General features: G+C 54.3%; 1 protein-coding gene across 1 annotated transcript in view; it reads left to right on the forward strand.

Annotated features, from left to right (window-relative positions):
* The window catches only part of TNR (tenascin R), a 56054-nt gene extending 40375 nt beyond the window's left edge, over positions 1-15679 (forward strand). The window contains exons 16-21 of the mRNA XM_036442673.2: positions 677-809; positions 8392-8543; positions 9969-10065; positions 12993-13154; positions 14470-14633; positions 15222-15679. Of these exons, the coding sequence (XP_036298566.1) occupies positions 677-809; positions 8392-8543; positions 9969-10065; positions 12993-13154; positions 14470-14633; positions 15222-15341 (828 nt within the window). The 3' untranslated portion in view covers positions 15342-15679. The remainder of the gene's footprint in view (positions 1-676; positions 810-8391; positions 8544-9968; positions 10066-12992; positions 13155-14469; positions 14634-15221) is intronic.
* Positions 15680-19733: the final 4054 nt, after the last annotated feature.

A 19733-nucleotide genomic window follows, 5' to 3' on the forward strand; every position in this document is an offset into this window, starting at 1 on the left:
GCTCTGTTCAAAGGCAAAGCACTAACCCTGAGTGCCTGCTTCTTCCCCAGACAGGGGGGCTGCCTGCCTCTGCAACTTTGCTGGGCTGTGCTTCCAACATGATGAAGCAAAGTGCGCTGGAAACTTCCAAGGCGCTATCAGTACGTGGAACTGGAAGGACCTTTCACTAGCAGGGCCGAGCACACATGAGCTGGATGCCAAACTCAGCAGCCTCTTATACCTCCTGATCAGCACTAGAAAGGCTACATAGCCTACTGCAAAGAGATGACAATGTCATCGGTTGAAACAATCCATCTAAAGCGCAGGCTGTCAGATGTGGTTAGCAGCGGAGGACTTTTTTAGAGTAAAATCCTATCGGGAACTGTGAAACATGCAGAACAGACTGAGCAGTGCTTGTCTTTTGCATGTGGAGCAGGGAGTCCCTAGGGTTCTTCAGTCCAAGAGGAGGCTCAGTGCAATCCAAAAAGCACCTATTCAACTGTCCAGGTGCCTACATTTACCCCAGCATGCCCCTGGGAGGCAGGCACTGTCCTCTGCTTATTGTGGGGTGGAGAGGATACAGTGGCCACTGCAATACTGACCTAGCTGTTCATGGGATCCTGACTTCCCTTCCCCACACCCCTCGTTACGAGCTGGTTCCTCCCTCTCATCGCCCTTCCTCCGGCTCATTCTGCAGGAGCTGATCGTGGACGCAGAGGACACGTGGATCCGGTTGGAGGGCCTGTCTGAGAGCACAGACTACACGGTGCTCCTGCAGGCGGCCCAGGATGCCGAGAGGAGCAGCCTCACCTCCACCGCCTTCACCACAGGTGAGCGACTGGCTGCCACTTTCCTGCCTTCTCCCCTGTATGACCTCAGGCAGCCTCTGCCGAGGAGACTGGGCCATCCGAGAAACTCAGTTGCCTCCTCCCTGGAAGGACAGTATTTATTGCCTCCATTCTTGCCTTTCCCCCCGTTTCCTGCCAGGAAACCTCACTATCAACGCAACCAGAAGGACCACAATGCATCTCCCTGGTCCACCTGGACCAACTAAATGCACAGAGTAAAGACATCGGGTTCCTGTTTAGATTTTGCGTAGGTGTTTTTCCAGCGGAGTTTGTTCTTCCCCCTTCGCCTGCCACCAGTAATCAGAGATCCACCCATAAAGGAAGTGTAGTGAACTCTCACTATTAAACCTCTTATTCTTCTCCACTCACAAAGCACTTTGCATTCTTATGGTCACAACGTAGTCCTTACAACTGGGAGGAGGGCCTTCTCTGCCCCATTTCGCAAGTGCATGGCAACAGATGATGTCCATGCTAATAAGCAGCTGGGTCTGAACTTGAACTAAGGTCTCCTCCTAAATTCAGCTGGTCCTCCTGCCTTCCCCATCCAAGCCTCAGCAGGTGATACTTGAAAATGTCCTTAAAGGATGGGAGTGTCCTGATGTGTGCAAGGGGCTGTTTGACGGGCACTGTTCTAACTGCATTACATATATGATCTAATGTAATTCTCAGGACAGCCTGTGAGGTGTGTGCTATTGACAGAGAGAGGAGGGAACTCCCCCAAGAGCCCACAGCTCTTCCATAAGACAGCTGGGATTTGACCCCAGTTGTTCTGGCTCTGGCGTCTGTGCTGTTACAAATCCTTTCTGCTACTTCCCACAGTGCCTCTCTTTACTGTCTGGACTTTGCATTCTCTCTCTGCCCCACATTCTGGGGTGTGGCTGTGCCCCTTTATGGGGCAAGTGGGAACTAGCCCCTTATCCCTAGACTCATGTCTGCCTGCAATCTCAGAGCACCTGCCCAGTCCCCAGAGCCCACTCCCTAACCCTGAGAGGTGATGGAAAGTCCTCCGTCCCCACCCAGGGACCTCCCCCACCACTTGCTCTAAACGACAAAGCAGGACACTGGATCCAACACACCAGTTGTCACCAGTGGCTTTTTTCCCTTTTCAATCTTACAATTGTAAGATTAATCTTACAATTAATGTGCCTACAATGAGCACATTAATCAGAAAAGCTTTTGATTAAAAAATAAAAATAAACCTTGGTTTCACAACCAAGACATGAATCTAAAATGTGTCCTCACCAACTAGAAACTGGAGGACACCTCATCTCTTTTGTGGGGCTGAAGTCAACTACTCCCTCGTGCCCCTTCAAGGCAGGTCTGTCTCAGAACCAAGGTGCTACCTCTTCTTGTTCAAGCCTTCCCTGCTCGTTGACAGGTTAAAGGGCCCTCCAAGCTCCTCTTTTCCAAGCTGCCATCCAAAGCCCCTGGATTGAAACTTTTCACTGAATTAAGAATTTCTTTTCCGTAAAAAGGGCACAGGTGATAGAAACATAAACAGCACCCCCAAATGCAAAGTTCCCTGAATAAATTATGGTAAACCTGCATGGTCATTTGAATGTCAGTATTAATGCGCACTGCCTTGCCACGCCACCCCATCAGAACCCTCACTTACTCCCCACACACTGGAGGCCACATAGTGCACCCTGTAGGCTCCATATGTGGGCTTCTATTTTGAAAGGAGGAGGAGGAGGAGGAGAAGAAGGAGAAACAAAGACCAGGGTATTGCACTTACTGGGAAGACTGGAGTGCTGCCAGTCTGAGCCCCATGAATTGCTCCTGCTGAGGAACCCCAGAGCTTCCTCTATGATGGCACCAGGACTGGTGGACTCAGAGGCTAGCGACCAGCATCCATTCTGACTCCATTGACAGTACCTGAGCTTTTCACTTAGCATCACCCTATTCTTAGGGCGCTGGCCTCAGCCGATCATTCTAAGCACTTTTTATGCCTTATTTTATGGAATGAAAGAGCTTCAACTTGGGTCCCTAAGTGACCTCCATCCACTGACAAACCCACATCTTGTCCTGGGTGGGCCAAGAAAAGAGACTTGTTTCAAACAGATGACTCCTTAGTGGGTTGGAAAAGAGTTGAGGTGTTAAAAATATAAAATTAAAATAGAGAAAAGATTGGCTTCTACAAAGCCTCCTTTGACCAAGATGTCTCCCCTGGTTGCATGCCTGTCTTAGGACATAAGCCCATCTCATTCCAACAATCACATTAATAGCTTCCTGTCCTCTTGTCCCTGGTGTTTGCACAAAACTCCAAGGAGAATTTAATAGAAGTAGAACAGAAGAGAAAAAATATAGATGCATTATTTATAATTTACTGTCGCCTGAAATTTCATCCAAGGTCTACTTGTCTTTTGGAGACACGAATATAAATGAGAAAACAAAGACTCCCTGCAGAGCAACAGAGACCGGGCGACGTGATCTCCTGAGAAGCAGATCTCATTGTCTCTCTTAATCCTATAAGCGGCAAACAAGGCGTTCACTGAAGCTGTCCTCACAGGCAGTGAACGCTATAAAATAGGCTGTCTTAACCTTGAGGTTAAGCGGAGACAATCATTTGCGGAGGTTCCCAGAGATGGGGAATGAGAACTTTTCTTTATTGCCTTTGCTCCGGTCCCTGGGATCCCATATCCTGGCCGAGCCGATCTCTGGGGCTCTTTAGGGAAACTCTGAGAGTCTATTCTAATACAAACTTTCCTTTTGGGAAGTTGTAAAAAATTAATGAAGATTGGCCAACCCTGGGTTCTGGGACAGCAGATGGTGGGCCATGCAAATCCGTAGAGTTATCAGTTAATAGTGCCACTGAGGTTGTCTGTTTCATCTTGGGTGACTCTCAGGAGGTGATGGTTTCTAAGGAATTGGTCCGTGTCACTGAATGTATTTAGCTAGAGTTGTCTGTACTACTCTACTGGACAGGGATGTGTGGTCCTTCAGTAGGGGGAGCAGTGAATTTTGTCAAGTAGTAATGCCACCTGCCCTCGGGCCTTGAACGTCACTATATACAGAATTTGGTTGGGCCCATTTTTACCCATGCTGTCTTAAATGTTCTCAGAAAAGCTCATTTCTATTTCCCTTTTCATAATCATAGGAAGGGAAATAGTGTCCACATGGTATCTTACATTTAACAAATATTGAATGAACCTTCCCAGTGGGTTACACACTATACTAAACACTCCAAGGGCATGAGGCAGTGGGAACAGACAAGAGGAGGAAATGGGGTAATTTCAAGTAGTGGTGAGACCATAAAAAATCAACAGAGTAACGGAATAGGGACCGATGTAGAGAGCTAATTTCCAGGATGGCTCCTGTACTAGAAAGGCTTTCCTGATGGTCACTTGCCACTTCCTTCCCCCAGCCCCAGCCCCAGCCCTCAGCTAGAATGGCAGGCCATTTGAGCCAGGACATGAAAAATGAGAGTGAATCGGACAAGGCAGAGCATTCAGGCTGAGGGAAGAGCGATGACTACGCCCAGAGGGAGGAATGAGTTTGGTATGTTCCGAAGCTTCAAAGAAAGCCAGTTATAAAAGGAAAGGAGTACCAGGCAGGGCCGGAGCTTGCAGGTCCTTGTGGGTCATTGTGGTCATGGTGAGGACCTGGGGTTGTATTCTAATTGCAAGACTAATTGCAAGAAGCCATCCCGTTGGAGAAATCATTGGGAGATTGTTGGCACGTGAGCTACAGAGATCACATTTATACTATAGAAATGTCACTCTGGTTCAGATATGGAGAATGGATGCTAGTAGGGATAGGAAGAGAGCAGGGAGATGGCATTTCCATGACCCAACTCTCCCCTTGCCATGCTGAAGCAAGGACACAGAGACAAGTCTGGCAACTGCCAGTGTATGATCAGCTAATCTGCCATAGAAATAGGTCTCCTGGTTGAGGTCTCAACCCACAGGTTGAGAACTGTGCTGTAGAGCATAAGACCATCAAAAAAATACAGATATTTACATTACGATTCATTAACAGTAGCAAAATTATAGTTATGTAGTAGCGAGGAAAGTGATTTTATGGTTGGGGGTCACTACAACATGAGGAACTGTATTAAAGGGTCGCGGCATTAGAAAGGTTGATAACCACTGAGTTAGAAGATGCTCTCAAGGTGGCTAAGGTGGTAGTTTTGATGGCCTGTATGGGCTGACCAGGTAACTTTGCTCTTTCCACAAACCCACTAACCCACTTCTGGGGAAAAGACACCTACTACTAAGTTCTGGTGGCCAGAGGCAGTCGCTGTGCTGCTGTGGACCTGCACACCCTGCTCTGCTAGGTCTGTCCTCAGAGAGAAACGCCAACACCTCTCTCTGGTCCTGATGCTGAGGCCGTAAGGACAGGCAGTGGACACTCTCCAAAGCCACTAACTCAGACCAATGTAGAAACTGTATCCAGGAACCCTCACAAGGAAGGGACGGGGCAGGGACCGGAAAGGCCTCTTCCTTCACTCCCAGCTGCTGGGACTGTCTGATTGCTCTGCGCATCACGTAGCTCACCTCCCTCCACTCGCAGTCAGCCTTCCGATGCCCAACACAAACCAATTTCTGAGCAATTCTTCCGGTAAGTGGCTGTCCTATCGATCTCACAATTACATCTAGAAACACTTAACTATGAGCCATCTCAGTGTCCCGATCACTTGGCATCGCGTTCCTCTTAACTTGGCAATCAACACAGCCTGTGCCTTACAGACAGACAAAGCCTCTCTGTCAGGCGAGCCCGGCTACTGCTCCAGAGGGAAGGAAGCCTCCCATGCTGCTCTGGGCCCTGAAGTGTCTGCCTTGAGAAAAATTACTGATGATCTGTGTGAGGTTAAAGGTGTGTTTCTGCTGATAGTAGGTGGCAGGACATCAGAGTGTCTCGGATGCATGAAATCTGTCCCAATAATTCCCTAAAAATGTCCGAATCAGCACACACGCAATGAACACAGCGGAACAGTAATCAGTGAGGTCGTCATTATTAGCTAAGCTGAAGTCCAGTAACCCCAAATGTACCTAATGGTAACAACTGGAGCCAAGGCTTAAACTCAAGGACAAATAGCCTTTCTTCTTCCCCTTCCCCACCCCCATTCTAAATCTTGGGACCTGCCCATTCAAGAAAAGAGAGAGAGGGAAGGAAATAGAGAAAAGGAAATCGGGAGAGAGTCTGAGTCTATCCAGGCAGCTATCTGGACTGAGGCAGAGAAAGCCGACCACTGGGGACATAATTCCACTTCCTGGCCTCTCAGAGAGGAAGAGTGGGGTCCCCAATCTGCTGGGCACCTGACTCCTCTGAGGAGCTCGGGTAAAACAGGATCCACTGGGGAGCTCTCCACCCCCCGTCACTCCCCTGACAGGCTAAGTCAGCAGACAGGAATCTGAACTAGAATCAAGGCCCTTCGTCCCACTTGTGACACCACTGAGGTCACATTTCATCCCAAGTTGACTGTATTCCCATTTTTTCACTTTAAAAAAATGAATTCTTTTATATGACAGTCCTTCTGATATTTCAAAACATCTCACACACTAGTAACTATTAAATAATCTATGTGGTCAATGTGAAGTAGCCTGTGTAAGATTACTCACTTATTCTGAAGTCTGGTTTAGTTTTATATGCGTGCTGGTAGGAGGCTGTCATTTTAAGATTTGGGAGAAGATGACTGGGGACACACGTGTTGGGTACTGGGTAGAAATGTGGGATTCTGGCTCCTTTAAGAAGCTGAGTTGATTCAGAAGAAGGGGCTGTTAGAGCACAAGATAGGAGCGCACTGAAGACCAAGAACATTCTGTGCTGATCTTTCAAAGTGAGAAATCCAGGCTGTGAGAGAAGGCTGGCTGCTCCTGGGGCCAGGTGGAGGCGGCCTAGAAGCTGGGAAATAACCGAGGGGTTCCCACAGCAACAGGCAGCCGTCCCCCACTTCCAGGCACAGGTGGGATGGGGAGCACTCATGAGCCCCAGGACAAGCTGCCGATGAGAGAGAGCAAAGAGCATCCCTGCAGCTAGTCAGGACGTGTGTTTCAGGTGCGGATAAAGGCAGCTCGTTTGAATATGGGGCCTTTCTTCAGGTCACTGAAGCCTTCAGGGCTTTGTGTGCTCACCGGATAGAAACAGACATTAATTCATCCTTTACCCATGGGTGGAGGTGAGTCCCGTAGCCGGTCTTGTGTTCTAGTTTGTTTAGCAGAGAGCACAGAGAACCTGGCTGAGGTTGGAAACCTGAGTTTCGGTGACGGGAGGAAGTCGTGCAGTCTCTCCAAGGGCAGTCTCCTCTGTGAAATAAGTTTTTTGATTCACAGTGATCTGCCTTCCTCTCACGTTTCTTGCAAGAACTAAGTGAAAATGAAAACTCATTTGGCAAAGTACAAGTTCTGTAGAAATCAGCTGTCATTCCCTGAAGTAGGTGGCACCTTTGTTCCAAACTGCCTGCGAAGGAGTTAACTCATCTCCAGAGGGGCTTGGTGTAAAGTCTGTGGAACCCCCACAACCTCTCCCCAACGCAGGATGCTTCCCTGATGATCCGTAACAGGTGTCTCAGATGACCTGGGCCTTCAACGAGGCTCTGTCTCCTTCCTTGTGTGGCACGAGGCTGTCACTTGCTCTGACCCTCCAGCAGGCTTTCCAAGTGGCCTGGGGTCACACCCTGCAGTGCACGAGCACTGCCACTAGGGGGCACTGTGGTGACTGGCCCATGAGGTCCTTACCCAGCCCTTTCATGACTGCTGCACAGTTCAAGGCTGCAGGTTCACCTCTACCGCACCTTACGTTTCCCAGGTCCTGTGCTTTCTCAGCTCCTGCGGTCCAGAGAGCCCTCCGCTGGTCCCTCCTCCTCAGCTTGCCTACCAAGCACTAAGATGTGCCCTAAAGCTAAGCTCTTCAAGACACATGATTTAAGCTTCTCTTTCAGCTAATTAGATATTGTTCTACAAATTGGGCTGCTCTCTCTAAAAGATGAGAGGCAGGGTGTTCCCCTGCCGCCTCTAAGCTTACACTGAACTGTGGAGCACAGCCACTGGATCGAGTCCAATGGGGAGATTATTCTGCACGAGGAATAGATGCCGTCTTCTTGCTGACACTGAGCTTGTCGGGGCGATCCTGAGTGCTTGCTGTGAGGATGGCGGAAGGCTTTATCAGCGGTCGCCAACCCGTGGTCTGCAGACCACGGGTGCTCCCTGAGGTCGGAAAGGTTGGTGTCTGCTGGCTCTGACAGGAGGCCCGTGCACCTGTAGCCATCGCCTGAGTAACCACTCACATCTTCACCTTTGCGGGGATGGGTATTTTTATCATCCCCATTTCACTGATAAGAAAACTGATAGCCAGGGAAATCAGGCCATTTGCTTAAGCTAACCAGCAGGTAAGTAGAGGAGCCAGACCGTGAGCCCAGCTTTCTGGTCCACTGTCTGATTGCTCCATCGATTAAGCGGGATGCAGGGCGAGGCAGGGTTCCGACACTGGGCGAGGCCAGAGTGGATGCCCCACACTCCTGATGAGGTCCCACGGACCCTCTGCACCCTTCTCCGATTTGACCCCAGGGGCTCGCGCAGAGAGGGGGAAAGGATGCTTTCTGGAGGTTTCCTCTTTTCCTGTGCAGGGGGCCGCGTGTTCCCTCACCCTCAAGACTGCGCCCAGCACCTGATGAACGGCGACACTCTGAGTGGGGTCTACACCATCTTCCTCCACGGAGAGCCCAGCCAGAAGCTCCAGGTCTACTGCGACATGACCACGGACGGCGGTGGCTGGATTGTAAGTACACACGCTGCTCTCCGCATGTCAGACAGCCCAATGTCCTCTTCCACCGGGCGCAGCGCCCACGGACCCACACCTCACATCCTCTGCCCGTCCCTTCAGCTGCCCCCCTCCTGCCCCTCTGGGGGGCTCTCCGCTGTCCTCGGGGCCCTTTCTCAGCAGCCCGTCTTAGGCTTGGCCAGGCCGAGAGAGAACAGCATCTGGAGGCTGCAGAGGCCAGGCCCAGGGAGGGGTTCCTTCTGCAATGGCAGTGCAGGCCCGGGTGCTGCCCGCTGGGGTCTGTGGCTGTAAGAGGAGCAGTGGAGTGAGCCTCTGTGGGGAGCCCATTAGGGCCTTTCTGTAGGACAACGGCATATTGAGGGAGCAGAGGAGGGCAGAGCATGGACAGCCACCTCCGGTTACCAAGGCCACCGTGTCCCCATCCTTCCCTGGCCTCCCCGGTTCGTCTCCAGAGCTGTCCCAGCCTTCAGGGAGCACAGTGATTAGGAAAAGAGACAGCATTTCCTGTGACTACCCTCCTCCACGTCTGATAGCTCCGGACAGAGAGAAGGGAAGGGTGGCCTCACTAACGTCCCCGCCCGTCATGCAGCCATTGCAGGCGGGAGGGTTCCCGCAGCCCGGCCCGCAGCAGCCCGGCGCTAGCTGGCGGGTGCGCATGGCAAGGAGTATTTAAATGGAGGGAAATGGGGACTGTGCTCCTAATAGCTACCCTTGGGAGACATTTCCTTTTCTCTTTCTGACATATTTGTGCCTCCTTCGTAAAGCATAATTGGAAATTGAAGCCGAGGCTGATGTATTGGAGGTTAGATGAAATGAGCACTTAAACAGCTCGCAGAGTGAATGATATGCAATTGCCTTGCCTGCAATGGGATGATGACAGTTACTGCTGATGTGAAGTTGGGCCTGTGCTTTCGGTGAGAAATACTCTCTCTCTCTCTCTCTCTCTCTCTCTCTCTCTCTCCCTCTCTCTCTCTCTCTCTCTCTCCCTCTCTCTCTCCCTTTCTCTCTCTCTCCCTCCCTCCCTCCCTCCCTCCCTCCCTCCCTCCCTCTCCCTCCCTCCCTCCCTCTCCCTCCCTCCCTCCCTCCCTCCCTCTCTCTCTCTCTCTCTCTCTCTCTCTCTCTCTCTCTCTCTCTCTCTCTCCTACACTCCCTGGTGCAAAGGACGGATCTGAGAGCCACCAACTCCCCCCGTTTGGGAGCTCGCTGTGCCCCCGAGTCCTTTACATTGCAGGATGCGAATTAGTGTCAACATCACGGCCGGCCTCTCCACCGGGGCCTCTGCACTTAGAGAGAAGGCACTTTGTTCTTCCAGGGAACGGGCGGCCGTGCAGATGCCAGCCCTGCCCGCAGTGCTCCTTGTCCGAGCTTGTCCTGGCAGAGAGAACACGCGCTCACAGCCACTGTCCTCACCCCTCTCCCCAGGTCTTCCAGAGGCGGCAGAATGGCCAGACGGACTTTTTCCGGAAGTGGGCGGAGTACCGCGCTGGCTTCGGGAACCTGGAGGACGAGTTCTGGCTGGGTAAGGCCTGCCCCGCTTTCCCCCAGAGCTGCTCTGGCTCTGCGTCCAGCACTCTCCGTGGTGGGCCCCTCTGGGGTTACCGGCACCCCCGTGTCTGATGAGAAGTTGACAGCTTGTGAATTGCTTTCAGTTCCTCTGGCTCTGTTTGGCTGCTCTAGTGATCTGTTTTTCTCTCATTGTGGTGTTTTCCTCTCTGCCCCGTCTCTTCCCATCCTCATTAATAGTCTCTTATGCTGATGGGTCTTGACAGGAAGCAACTGCAAAGCGTGGATCGGCCCGGTGTGCGAGAAGGCATGAGGGCCTCGGGGTGGCAGGTCACCTCACGAGAACGAGGCAGGCGCCAAGCTCGGTTCTTTGTGGGGATGTTACTCCCCGGCCTGGCCAGGAGGGAGGGAAGTGAGAATGGCATAGAGGTGACCATCCGTGTCCCCGAGGGCTGACAGGAGCGGAGGTGGAGATTGAGAACTGAGCAGGTGTGAGAAGGGACGCGCACACCTGGCCCAGCAGACGGCGGGCCATCCTGATGGCCTGCCTCTGCCTCCCGCTGCGATGTTCTGCCGTTGGTACAGGGAGGCGGGGAGAGGATATGAGCGCGTTCCCCAGCTGGTGGCCTCCTACACCTCCCGTCACTATCTCATCCGGGCCTCACTCGCTTTCCCCCTCACTGGCCTCCCTGCCGCCAGGACCACTCCGCGTCCACATGGCCACTGGGGTGATCTTCCTCACCCCCCAAAACCTGCACAGCGGCCAACCCCATGTGCAAACCATCCCCCGGACTCCACCTCGCCACCAGGTGACATCCAAGCCCCTGAGCTCCTGGCTGGGCCTCTGTCCTCTGCCTTGGCACCTGTGCCCACCCCTGAGCACCTCTCCCGTCCCACACGGCCCCACCCACATCAACTGCGAACATTCAGAATCGCTGACGCTCCCTCTGCAAGGGAGCCGGTCCATCCATGTCCGATCACAGACCAGACAGCCCATCTTTCCTGCGGGAGAATTGGCCCCTGCCTTCTTTGTGGCCAATTTCCTGTCTCAAATCAGTGTCCGTTTCCTGGTCCCCTTGGACTATACTACGTGAACTTGTGGGGCTTGGACCACATCATATTCATCTCTTAACCCCGTTGCCTACCTGGGGATAGCAGGTAAACGTAGCCATCAGTCAGTCAGTGGAGTGTCTATTAGGTAACCAGCTTTGTTGTGTTTGCTGATGTAGGTAATAAGCATATAAGGTAAACGTCATGTAAGGATATTGAGAGAGAAGTCAATGACTAGGAAACACCGGCCCTCTATGAGTTTGCAAACCGCAGGCAGGGCTCCATGCCCTGCCCCACGACCTTCGTCCCATCTGTGAATCACCTGAGCTACATGCACCTACATTTTCTCCACATCACTGTTCAGTTCATGAATCCGTTGTTTGGGGAAAGAAACGTGGAAGCATCGCCCCAAGTGGAGAGCTGGTCAGGTGCAGCCCTAAAAGGGAGCCTCGGAAATCCCTGCAGGAAAGCCACGCTCACATCCTTCCATGGCTGTTAACCGGCCTCCCGGCCCGCTGCAGCTGGCAGCAACAGTGCGGGTGATAACCCACAGAAGCACTAGCACCAAACCGAGATGCCAGCTAAGGTCAGCATCAGGCTTCAGGCTGCTCCTTCATCTATTAGGAAAAGGATAGGATTTGGAAATACCTCTCTCCCTGATGTTCAATGTTCTGTAGCCCTACAACCCCAGATATTTGTCCTCTTCAGAGATGTCGTCCCACACCGGGAAACGCTATACTAACCTGTGAGCTCCTGGCAAGGAGCACACAGATCCTGAGACACAGCGGGGGGGGGGGGGGGGTGACCCAGACACCCTCCCATCTCCCAGCAGCCTGTGACCACTGTTCCAGCCTCACAGGAACGCGGGACACAGGAGGAAAGGGGACCCAAAGGAGAGGGAAGACAGGGATCCTTCTGATGTGGCCAGCGGGGCAGGGAGAAAATCAGAGGGGAGGCACAGGGGGAGGAGAGAGGCTGGGTGGGTTGAATGAAGGCTGCAGGATGTAAAGTGGGGAGGTGACATCTGGACTTAATGTGGGTAACGGAGCCAGTGAGGGCTCCTGCACGAGGCCTGGCCCCGGGAGGTGCCGTATGGCAGCAGTACTCAGGTTGGGGTGACACTGTGACAGGATTCTTATTAGAGGGGGTGCTCTCAGGAGGGGGAGCAGGGGAAGCAGGATAAAGCAGGGGAAAGTGCAAACGTGAGGTCTAGGTTGGGGACTAGCTTCAGGCTGATCTTTAGGGAAGCTCTGAGCATAAACTCCTCGGGGTTGGGGTGAGAGGCACCCCCACATCAGGCCCTGATGGAGGTCACCCTATGGCGTGGGGGTGGAGAGTGCAGCTTCTGGGCGCAGTGACTCCGTTCAGGTGATTATCCAAGAGGGAGGCGGCTGTGAGTTATGTGTCAGCTGTGGGCATGGAATGAATGGTGACAGACCCCACCGCAGGCTGATGGGAGGTGGATGTTGGGACATCCTGGCCCGGGGTCCACCCTCAGTTCCTGTGACCACTCCTCCTGCCTCTTGCTCCCATCACTCACGCCAGAGCACTAGGCCCCTGTGCTGCTCCTGCCACCGTCACCCACACCAGGTTGGAGGGAGGTGGCGGGGATGGGGCCAGGATGCTGAGGCTCAAGGCTCCTCAGACACCAGGCCAGACCAGACCCCGAGCTGACCTGCGCTGGGAACGCCTCCGCAGACCTGGCTGGCCCTCCGCAGGGGCTGATTGGGAGTCGGGGCGGGTGTGTCTGACAACAGACCATCTGTCTGAGAGTCGGAGTCCCCGATACCCCTCTCCCTCCCCGGGACATATCTTAGAGGCCACAGTCCCGTTTCCGCTCCCATTTCCCAAGCCGCCGGGCCAGGCTGCTGCAGCCTCTACTCGTCTCCCCAGGGCTGGACAACATACACAGGATCACGTCCCAGGGCCGCTACGAGCTGCGCGTGGACATGCGCGACGCCCAGGAGGCCGCCTTCGCCCTCTACGACAAGTTCTCGGTGGAGGACAGCGGGAGCCTGTACAAGCTCCGCGTGGGCGGCTACAACGGCACTGCAGGTACCCGGCCCCAGGCCTGGGCTGCCCCGCACTCCCTGCCGGCCAGTGAGCCAGGCACGGGCTGCCCCTCACCACCTGAAGTGAAACGGGTTTCCCGGGACTTCGGTTTCCTCGTCTGGGACCCCGGTCATAGGATCCCCGCCCTGCTTCACAGAGCAACCAGGAACACACAGTTCCAGGCAGGGGTCGTGCTTTAAGATGGAAACACCTACGTTCAAGGGGAGGATCAAGAATGAGTCTTGTCCTGACTATTCAATGTGGGCTCCTCCAGAGAGAGCAGAACCCTGTGCTGTCTGAGCAGAAACCTCCCCTGCAGTGACATGAGGAAACCACTGCTGAGCTAGGAACTAAGTCAGATCACTCTTGTCCTGAGGTGCCCCACACACACAGACACAGACAGACACACACACACAAGCCATCATCACAGCCATCAGAGAGCAAGCCACACCATTTAATGTGCCCACATTTCCCCCCCTTCGTCCGCAAGAACCACATACACCACCAGGTTGTCTGTGTAGACGCCTGTGACATTTACACTCAGAAGAATACCCGTTGCCTTAATAGTTTTATCAGCACCTAACGCTGGGCCTGCACCCTGGGGTCTACTCTATGAAAGCCTGTTTTTGCCAAATGTTCTCTGTTTGGTACAGGGAGGGATTGGCCCTGCGTTAGCTCGGAGTTAGGGCTAAAGGATAGGGTATCATTTTAGCAGCGTTTTTACGCTCTTAGCACTGAAAGGACCACCGAGGCGTTGCCCTTCCAATTCCGGCCTCTGTCCAATTACTTCCCCTCCAGCCAGGTGGTTCCTCCAAAGAGAAGCCCCCTTTCCTTTGTTACGCTGCGAATTTCAGACCATTCCCCCTGGCCACGAGCCTTGCCTGGTCCAGCTTACTGGCTTTGGGCATAAAATAGCCATTGAATGCACTTTAGTAAACACAGTTTCAGACAGAATCATTCTGATAAGGAGGTTTTACGGCGGTGACCCAGGCTGTCCTGTGTTACCCCCTGGAGACAAAGGGAGTTGTGTCTGTCTGTGTCCTGTGCGGGCCCGAGTGGAGGGAGAGTTCTGAGCAGGCTGAGGAAGGAGATGAGCTGGAAAGAGCAGCGTGGGAGCAGCTGGCCCCGGGGGCAGGGGTTCAGTTCAGCCGGACTGACCAACAGGTGGAAGGAAAAGGGGGGCTCAGTGGAAGGAAAGGGGGGGCTCCGTGAAGGTCCCGTAGGGGGGGCCAGGTTGGTTGGGAGCAGGTCAAACGTCCAGAAAATCCTGATGAAGGAGGGACCAACTGAATAGCCTCACGGTGTTCCTTTTCTGCAGGGGACTCCCTCAGCTACCACCAGGGGCGCCCTTTCTCTACCAAGGACAGAGACAATGACATCGCAGTCACCAACTGCGCCCTGTCCTACAAGGGGGCGTGGTGGTATAAGAACTGCCACCGAACCAACCTCAACGGGAAGTACGGGGAGTCCAGGCACAGCCAGGTGGGTGGCGGTCAGCCGGCGGGGCGAGGGGAGCGGCGGGTCCCTTAGCCCGTGAGTTCATGGCACAGGCGGGTCTCACAGAGCCTCAGGGAAGGAGCATCATGAAGAGGAAGGCCATGCAGATGCCGGGGGCAGGCAGGACAGGGCAGAAGCAGTGGAAGAAGAGGAAGCAGCCCTACGAAGTGTCCCAGGAAGAGAATGAGGAATACCAGTATTAACCGGCCTGTCCCCATGAGAGACCACGTGCCCCTGGGCCGAGTGGGCCGAGCGGGGTGACGGGTGACCCGCTGGGCGTGCCCAGCATTAGCCCTGAAAGCCAGCAGCCGGGGAACCCCGTGGTCCCGGCAGACTCAGGGTGGGTCCCCGTTGGCGGAAACCACCTGGCCTCCCGCCAGGAGCGAGCGGGCACTCGGTGACCCGCCAGAAGGCTTCTCTGCTGCAGGGGTTTTGCACACAAACCCTGAGGGCCAGCCACAGAGCCGGCCACGGAGCGGCCCGGCCACAGGGAGCGGCTAACGGAAAAGCTGGGGGGAGGCTGTGCCGTGGCCTCACCTCGGGGATCTGACGAGCTCGTCCTCTCCTTCCCAGGGCATCAACTGGTACCACTGGAAAGGCCACGAGTTCTCCATCCCCTTCGTGGAGATGAAGACGCGCCCCTACAGCCACCGGCCCCTGGCGGGGCGGAAGCGGCGGTCCTCGCCCTTCTGAGCCGCGGGCGCCGCCGGCCGTGACCGTTCTGTCGTCTGTCTGTGTTTTGTAACACGGAGCCAGGGCGGGGTCACAGCCCTGCGCATCGCAACGGGTCCTGAGCGCCTGAAGGAAGCAGGGGGTGGCAGGAACCGGTTGGGAATTAGCTGCTCATGGTTCCTGCTGCCCTCGGGCCTGACCCTAGTCCCTCTCCCTCCTCCCAGCCACCTCAGCCGGCCCCTGTTCCCACCCAGGAGGAGGAGAAGGGGGATGTTTCCTTAAAAGACCAAATCAAAGGCCAGTGGTGGAGTCAGGTTGCTATGGTGATGGGCACGTGCCTTCGCCCCTTGCCCTCCCTCCGAGACGCCCCCCCTCCCTGCTACCCCCCGGCATGAGTCCCTGCCACTGCCTCCCACGGAAGAAGAAGCCTCCACAAGATTATCTCATGGGCAGCGCCCCCAGAGGCAGCTGGACCCTGCCCACCCACCAGCCCAAGCCTCGTTCACAGGCCAGAGGGTCTCACCTTCTGACTCTTCTGCCCAGTGATCCTGGGACCTCGAGAGAGGAGTGGCTGCCCTTCCAGCCCCCACGGAGCCTGTGCCTGCCCCGGCCCTGAGGCCCCACAAGCCCTGCACTGCTCCCGACGACAGTCCCCAAGGTGTTCGGCGCCGTGGCTGGCCCGGAGCTGCCCGTGGCTGTGACCCTGTGGGTCTCTGTGGGAGGGGCGCAGGGAGAGGTGGCGGGTTTTAGCGCTTTGGGGTCCAGCCTGGAGGAAAGGGGGAGGGGGGCTGGAGGAGGAGAATTCAGGGTCCCTGTCACTGAGATTTGAGGTCCCATGGAACACGGGTCTTTAGTTCTGGTCCTCTGTGTCACAAACAGTTTTTTTCCAAGTTGCAAATGGATTGCTGTCCTTAGCCAGGCTCTCCTTCGAGAGGGAGGCTCAATGAGAGTCAGAGGAAGTTATTATATAGCCAGGCACTCCCTTAACGGGTAACCTCTGGAAGAGGTGGGGTTTGAGGGTCTTATTCTAGTTCCCCCCACCCCCTTTTTTTGGTCCTATAGAGATAGGAATGGCCTCCTCAACGAGGTGAGCTCCTGAAGGCTTCTCCACCTTCTCTTATTCCTCTGCCTTTGAGAAGAGAAGTGAAAGGACATCTAGAAATCCGAGCTGAACAGGGAGGGCTGTGGGCCACCTCCCCTCTGATGAGGTGTTCTCTCTCCACGGGCTGGGCTGTGGCTTAAGCCTGAGAGCCGTAGGCTCTAGAAGCCAGGACCCTTCAGCGTCTCCAAATCAAACATTAGCTACCATCATACCCACGGCGCCGGCCGAACCCAGGTTGTTTCCCAGCTGCCCTCCCCATCCTCTCCTTCTCCTCAAGCCCCAGTTCCACTCTGTAGTGTCAACTGGGGCAGCCAGGTACCTGTCCCACTCAGTCAGGCCAAGTCTGCTAAGCAGGAGCCCATCCCTCAGGCTGATGACCACACCAGTGGTCACTTGCCATGGGCCCTGTCCCTTTAGCGGGCCGCCAAGGCCTTGTCACGGCTCTTGTGTGGATGTGACTGACATGCCCGAAACTGCAACACAGAGGTGGCGTTTCCATTTCTCAGTTTGCCGTGTGCCTCAGAAAAACGAGGAGAAGCAGGGAAAGGCCAACAGTCCTTTCTAGAAACCTGGACGTTAAATAAGACTGGGTGGAGTGGCCGCCAGTGAACAGCGGGGAGCACGCTGAAGAGCTGAGCGATAGGCTCTCTGCTGGCCCTGCGACATCAAGGAGGTCACCTCACCGCTCAGGGCCTCCATTTTCTCCCCTGTTACATGCAGGGTTAGGCCTGAATGGCTTCCCATTTCCCTCTCAGCTCTGACAGTCAGTGCCGCCCATCTCTGATCTGAAAATCTGCATAGCAATTGGCATTGGTGGTTGGGGGCACACACACACACACACACAATCAAGCCATGAAAATGCGCCAGGAACTCTGCTTTATCTAGGGAGGAAAAGAGAAAAGCAAGGATAGAGGGAGAAGTCCTCAGTGAAACACACACACACACACACACACACACTGCAGGAAGGATTATGCCCCATAGGAGGCTGCACTCATTTTGTCCTCGAAAACAGAGCCCAGGGCCCTGGGTGGCACCGACACTGCCCATCCCCTCAAGGGACTGACACAGAGAAACGCTCCGAATCCTCATGTCGCCACTCAGGCTGAAGCCAGGACACACTGCGGAAACCCAAGTCTGCCTTTTATTGGCAGCACTGCGCCCTGTGGAACGAACGCTTCTATAAATAGTCTCCAGCTCTGCCCTGATCCGTTTTTAAAGAATCTTAAAGCAGGCAAGGGCCTCCAAGGATGAGCTCACCCAACCTGCAATCAGAGGATTTGTAGGCTCCTTTTATTAAGTAGAGTCATTTTGTCATGCATTTTTATCATTTTTAAGGACACTGTGCCCATTCTCTCCCCAGGGCCCCTGTACAACTTGACTCAGAGCTTCTGCCTCCCTCACCGGTTCCTGCTAGTCCTGCTCCTCCGAGCACGTGCTCTCCCCGAGGGGGGATTCCTGAGCAGCGCCCAGAGCACCCGCCCTACACCAGCCTTTCCCTCAAGGGACAGGAAATGTGCGCCCTGCCCAGGGGGTTTTAGCCAGAGACACCCCAGGATACTTACACTCAAACGCACAACCCACTGATGATGGCTACAGACCCACCGCCTAGACCCAACATCCAGACAGTTCCTCCTTTTTGCATTTCCCCATCAGAGAAAGATCATTTCCAGCTCAGTGCACTCACATTCTCCAGGGCTATTTCTGGAAGGTGAAGGGGGGAATGGGGAAGAGAAATCTGTGGGAAACTCCTGCTGGTCTTTAGACCAGATTTAAGTGGAGGAGGGAGCTTGCTAAGTGTCCCCACCAGGGGGCGATCACAACCCCAGTCCCTCCTGTCACCCCGTGTGAGTCATCTCAGGGTGAGGACAGCAAGTGCCTCCAGGGCACCAGGAGGACCCACACAAATGAAAACTGGCCAACAGATTAACAGGAGATTTGCTAAAAAATAAAATAAAATAAAAAAAGGCAGCAAGGAAATGCAGAGCAAACTTCCACCAACAGCTCAATGCCCCGGACCCTTCACAGCCTCACACCTGCTCCTGGCACCCCGAGAACTGGCCTTCCCAAGACAGACCTGGAGAACCAAGGCAGCCAATGAGCTCAATCCAAACCAAACAATCCATCCTCACTCAGCCTGTACAAGTCAGCCCCAGAACAGAGCTGTAGATTCGGGGACAAAAGGTCATTGGGGAACCTTTCAAAGAGCACTTGTCAAAGCGCCGGTGAGAAAGGACTTAGGGTCCCTCTGCCCCCTCCTCTGGGGGATCAGAACCTGTGAGGACAGCAGGTGCACAAAGCAGAGGGTGCTGATGCCCACTAGCTGGTGGCTGGGAATTGCAAATACTCCTGGGCCTTGAGAATACTTTTTTTTTTTTTTTAACCTCCACCCAGAATTTCAGGAAAGGTGGAGCTGCTGGCTCAGGACATGTGCTTTTCTTTGGCTTCTTTCTGTCAGCAGACTCCCACTCCCATTTCTTTGCTCCAAAGGGCACATTTGTCTTGCATCTCACTGTCCGTTCTCAAGACCCTAAAGGAACCTCTCGGAGATTCCAGCTTGACTTCCATCCCATTGACCTCATGGGACAGTTTGTTTTCTCTTGCCTCAGACTTGCCAAAGCTGTGAGAGGGGCCTTGGACCTCAGAGGCTGAGGCACCACCTGAAGGTGGGAGTCGGCCTCGTGCCCACAGCTCCAGGTTCCGGGAGCTGCTGGCTCTGTCTGGCCACCAAATAACAACAAAAAAGGAGCTGGTGGGTTGTTAGAGGCTAAAGTAAGCCTTCTCCTGATGGGCCCACAGTAAAAACGCAGAGACGGGCGTGAGGGCTCTGGTTGAGGGGCCGGCATTAGCTCCCTGCTCTCTGTGCCCCATCCTCCCCCAGCACCCCTGAGTGTTCCCCCACTTCACCTGAGAAGGGGGAGGTCCCAGGGGCTGTCACTGCACAGAAACTGACTTCACTCACATTCCTTCCCAAGCAGTCACAGCCGATCTGCCCCCTCCAGCATTTCTGATTAATTTTTCAAGGTCACACTTTGCCTAAAGCATGACTTCATTGCACCTGCAGCGCTTCATTGTCCAAATGTCCTTGGCCAGCCTCTCAGGCTTTGGACAGTGTTGCCTTTTCTCCAAACCGGAAATCCTCCCTCCTGCGCCAAGCTTAATCAGGCCCTTGCAGGACATCCACACAGCAAGCTCTTGTTCCTCAGAAGAACGCTGCCCCCTCTGCTAACTAGGAAAACAGCTCCTCCTTGTCGGCTGTCAGGCTGGGCTGATGCTGAACTTGATCTTCCCATCGGCTCTCCCAGGGCCGGCAT

This window comes from Pipistrellus kuhlii, unplaced genomic scaffold, assembly GCF_014108245.1.
Source record: "Pipistrellus kuhlii isolate mPipKuh1 unplaced genomic scaffold, mPipKuh1.p scaffold_m20_p_18, whole genome shotgun sequence".
Lineage (NCBI taxonomy): Eukaryota > Metazoa > Chordata > Mammalia > Chiroptera > Vespertilionidae > Pipistrellus > Pipistrellus kuhlii.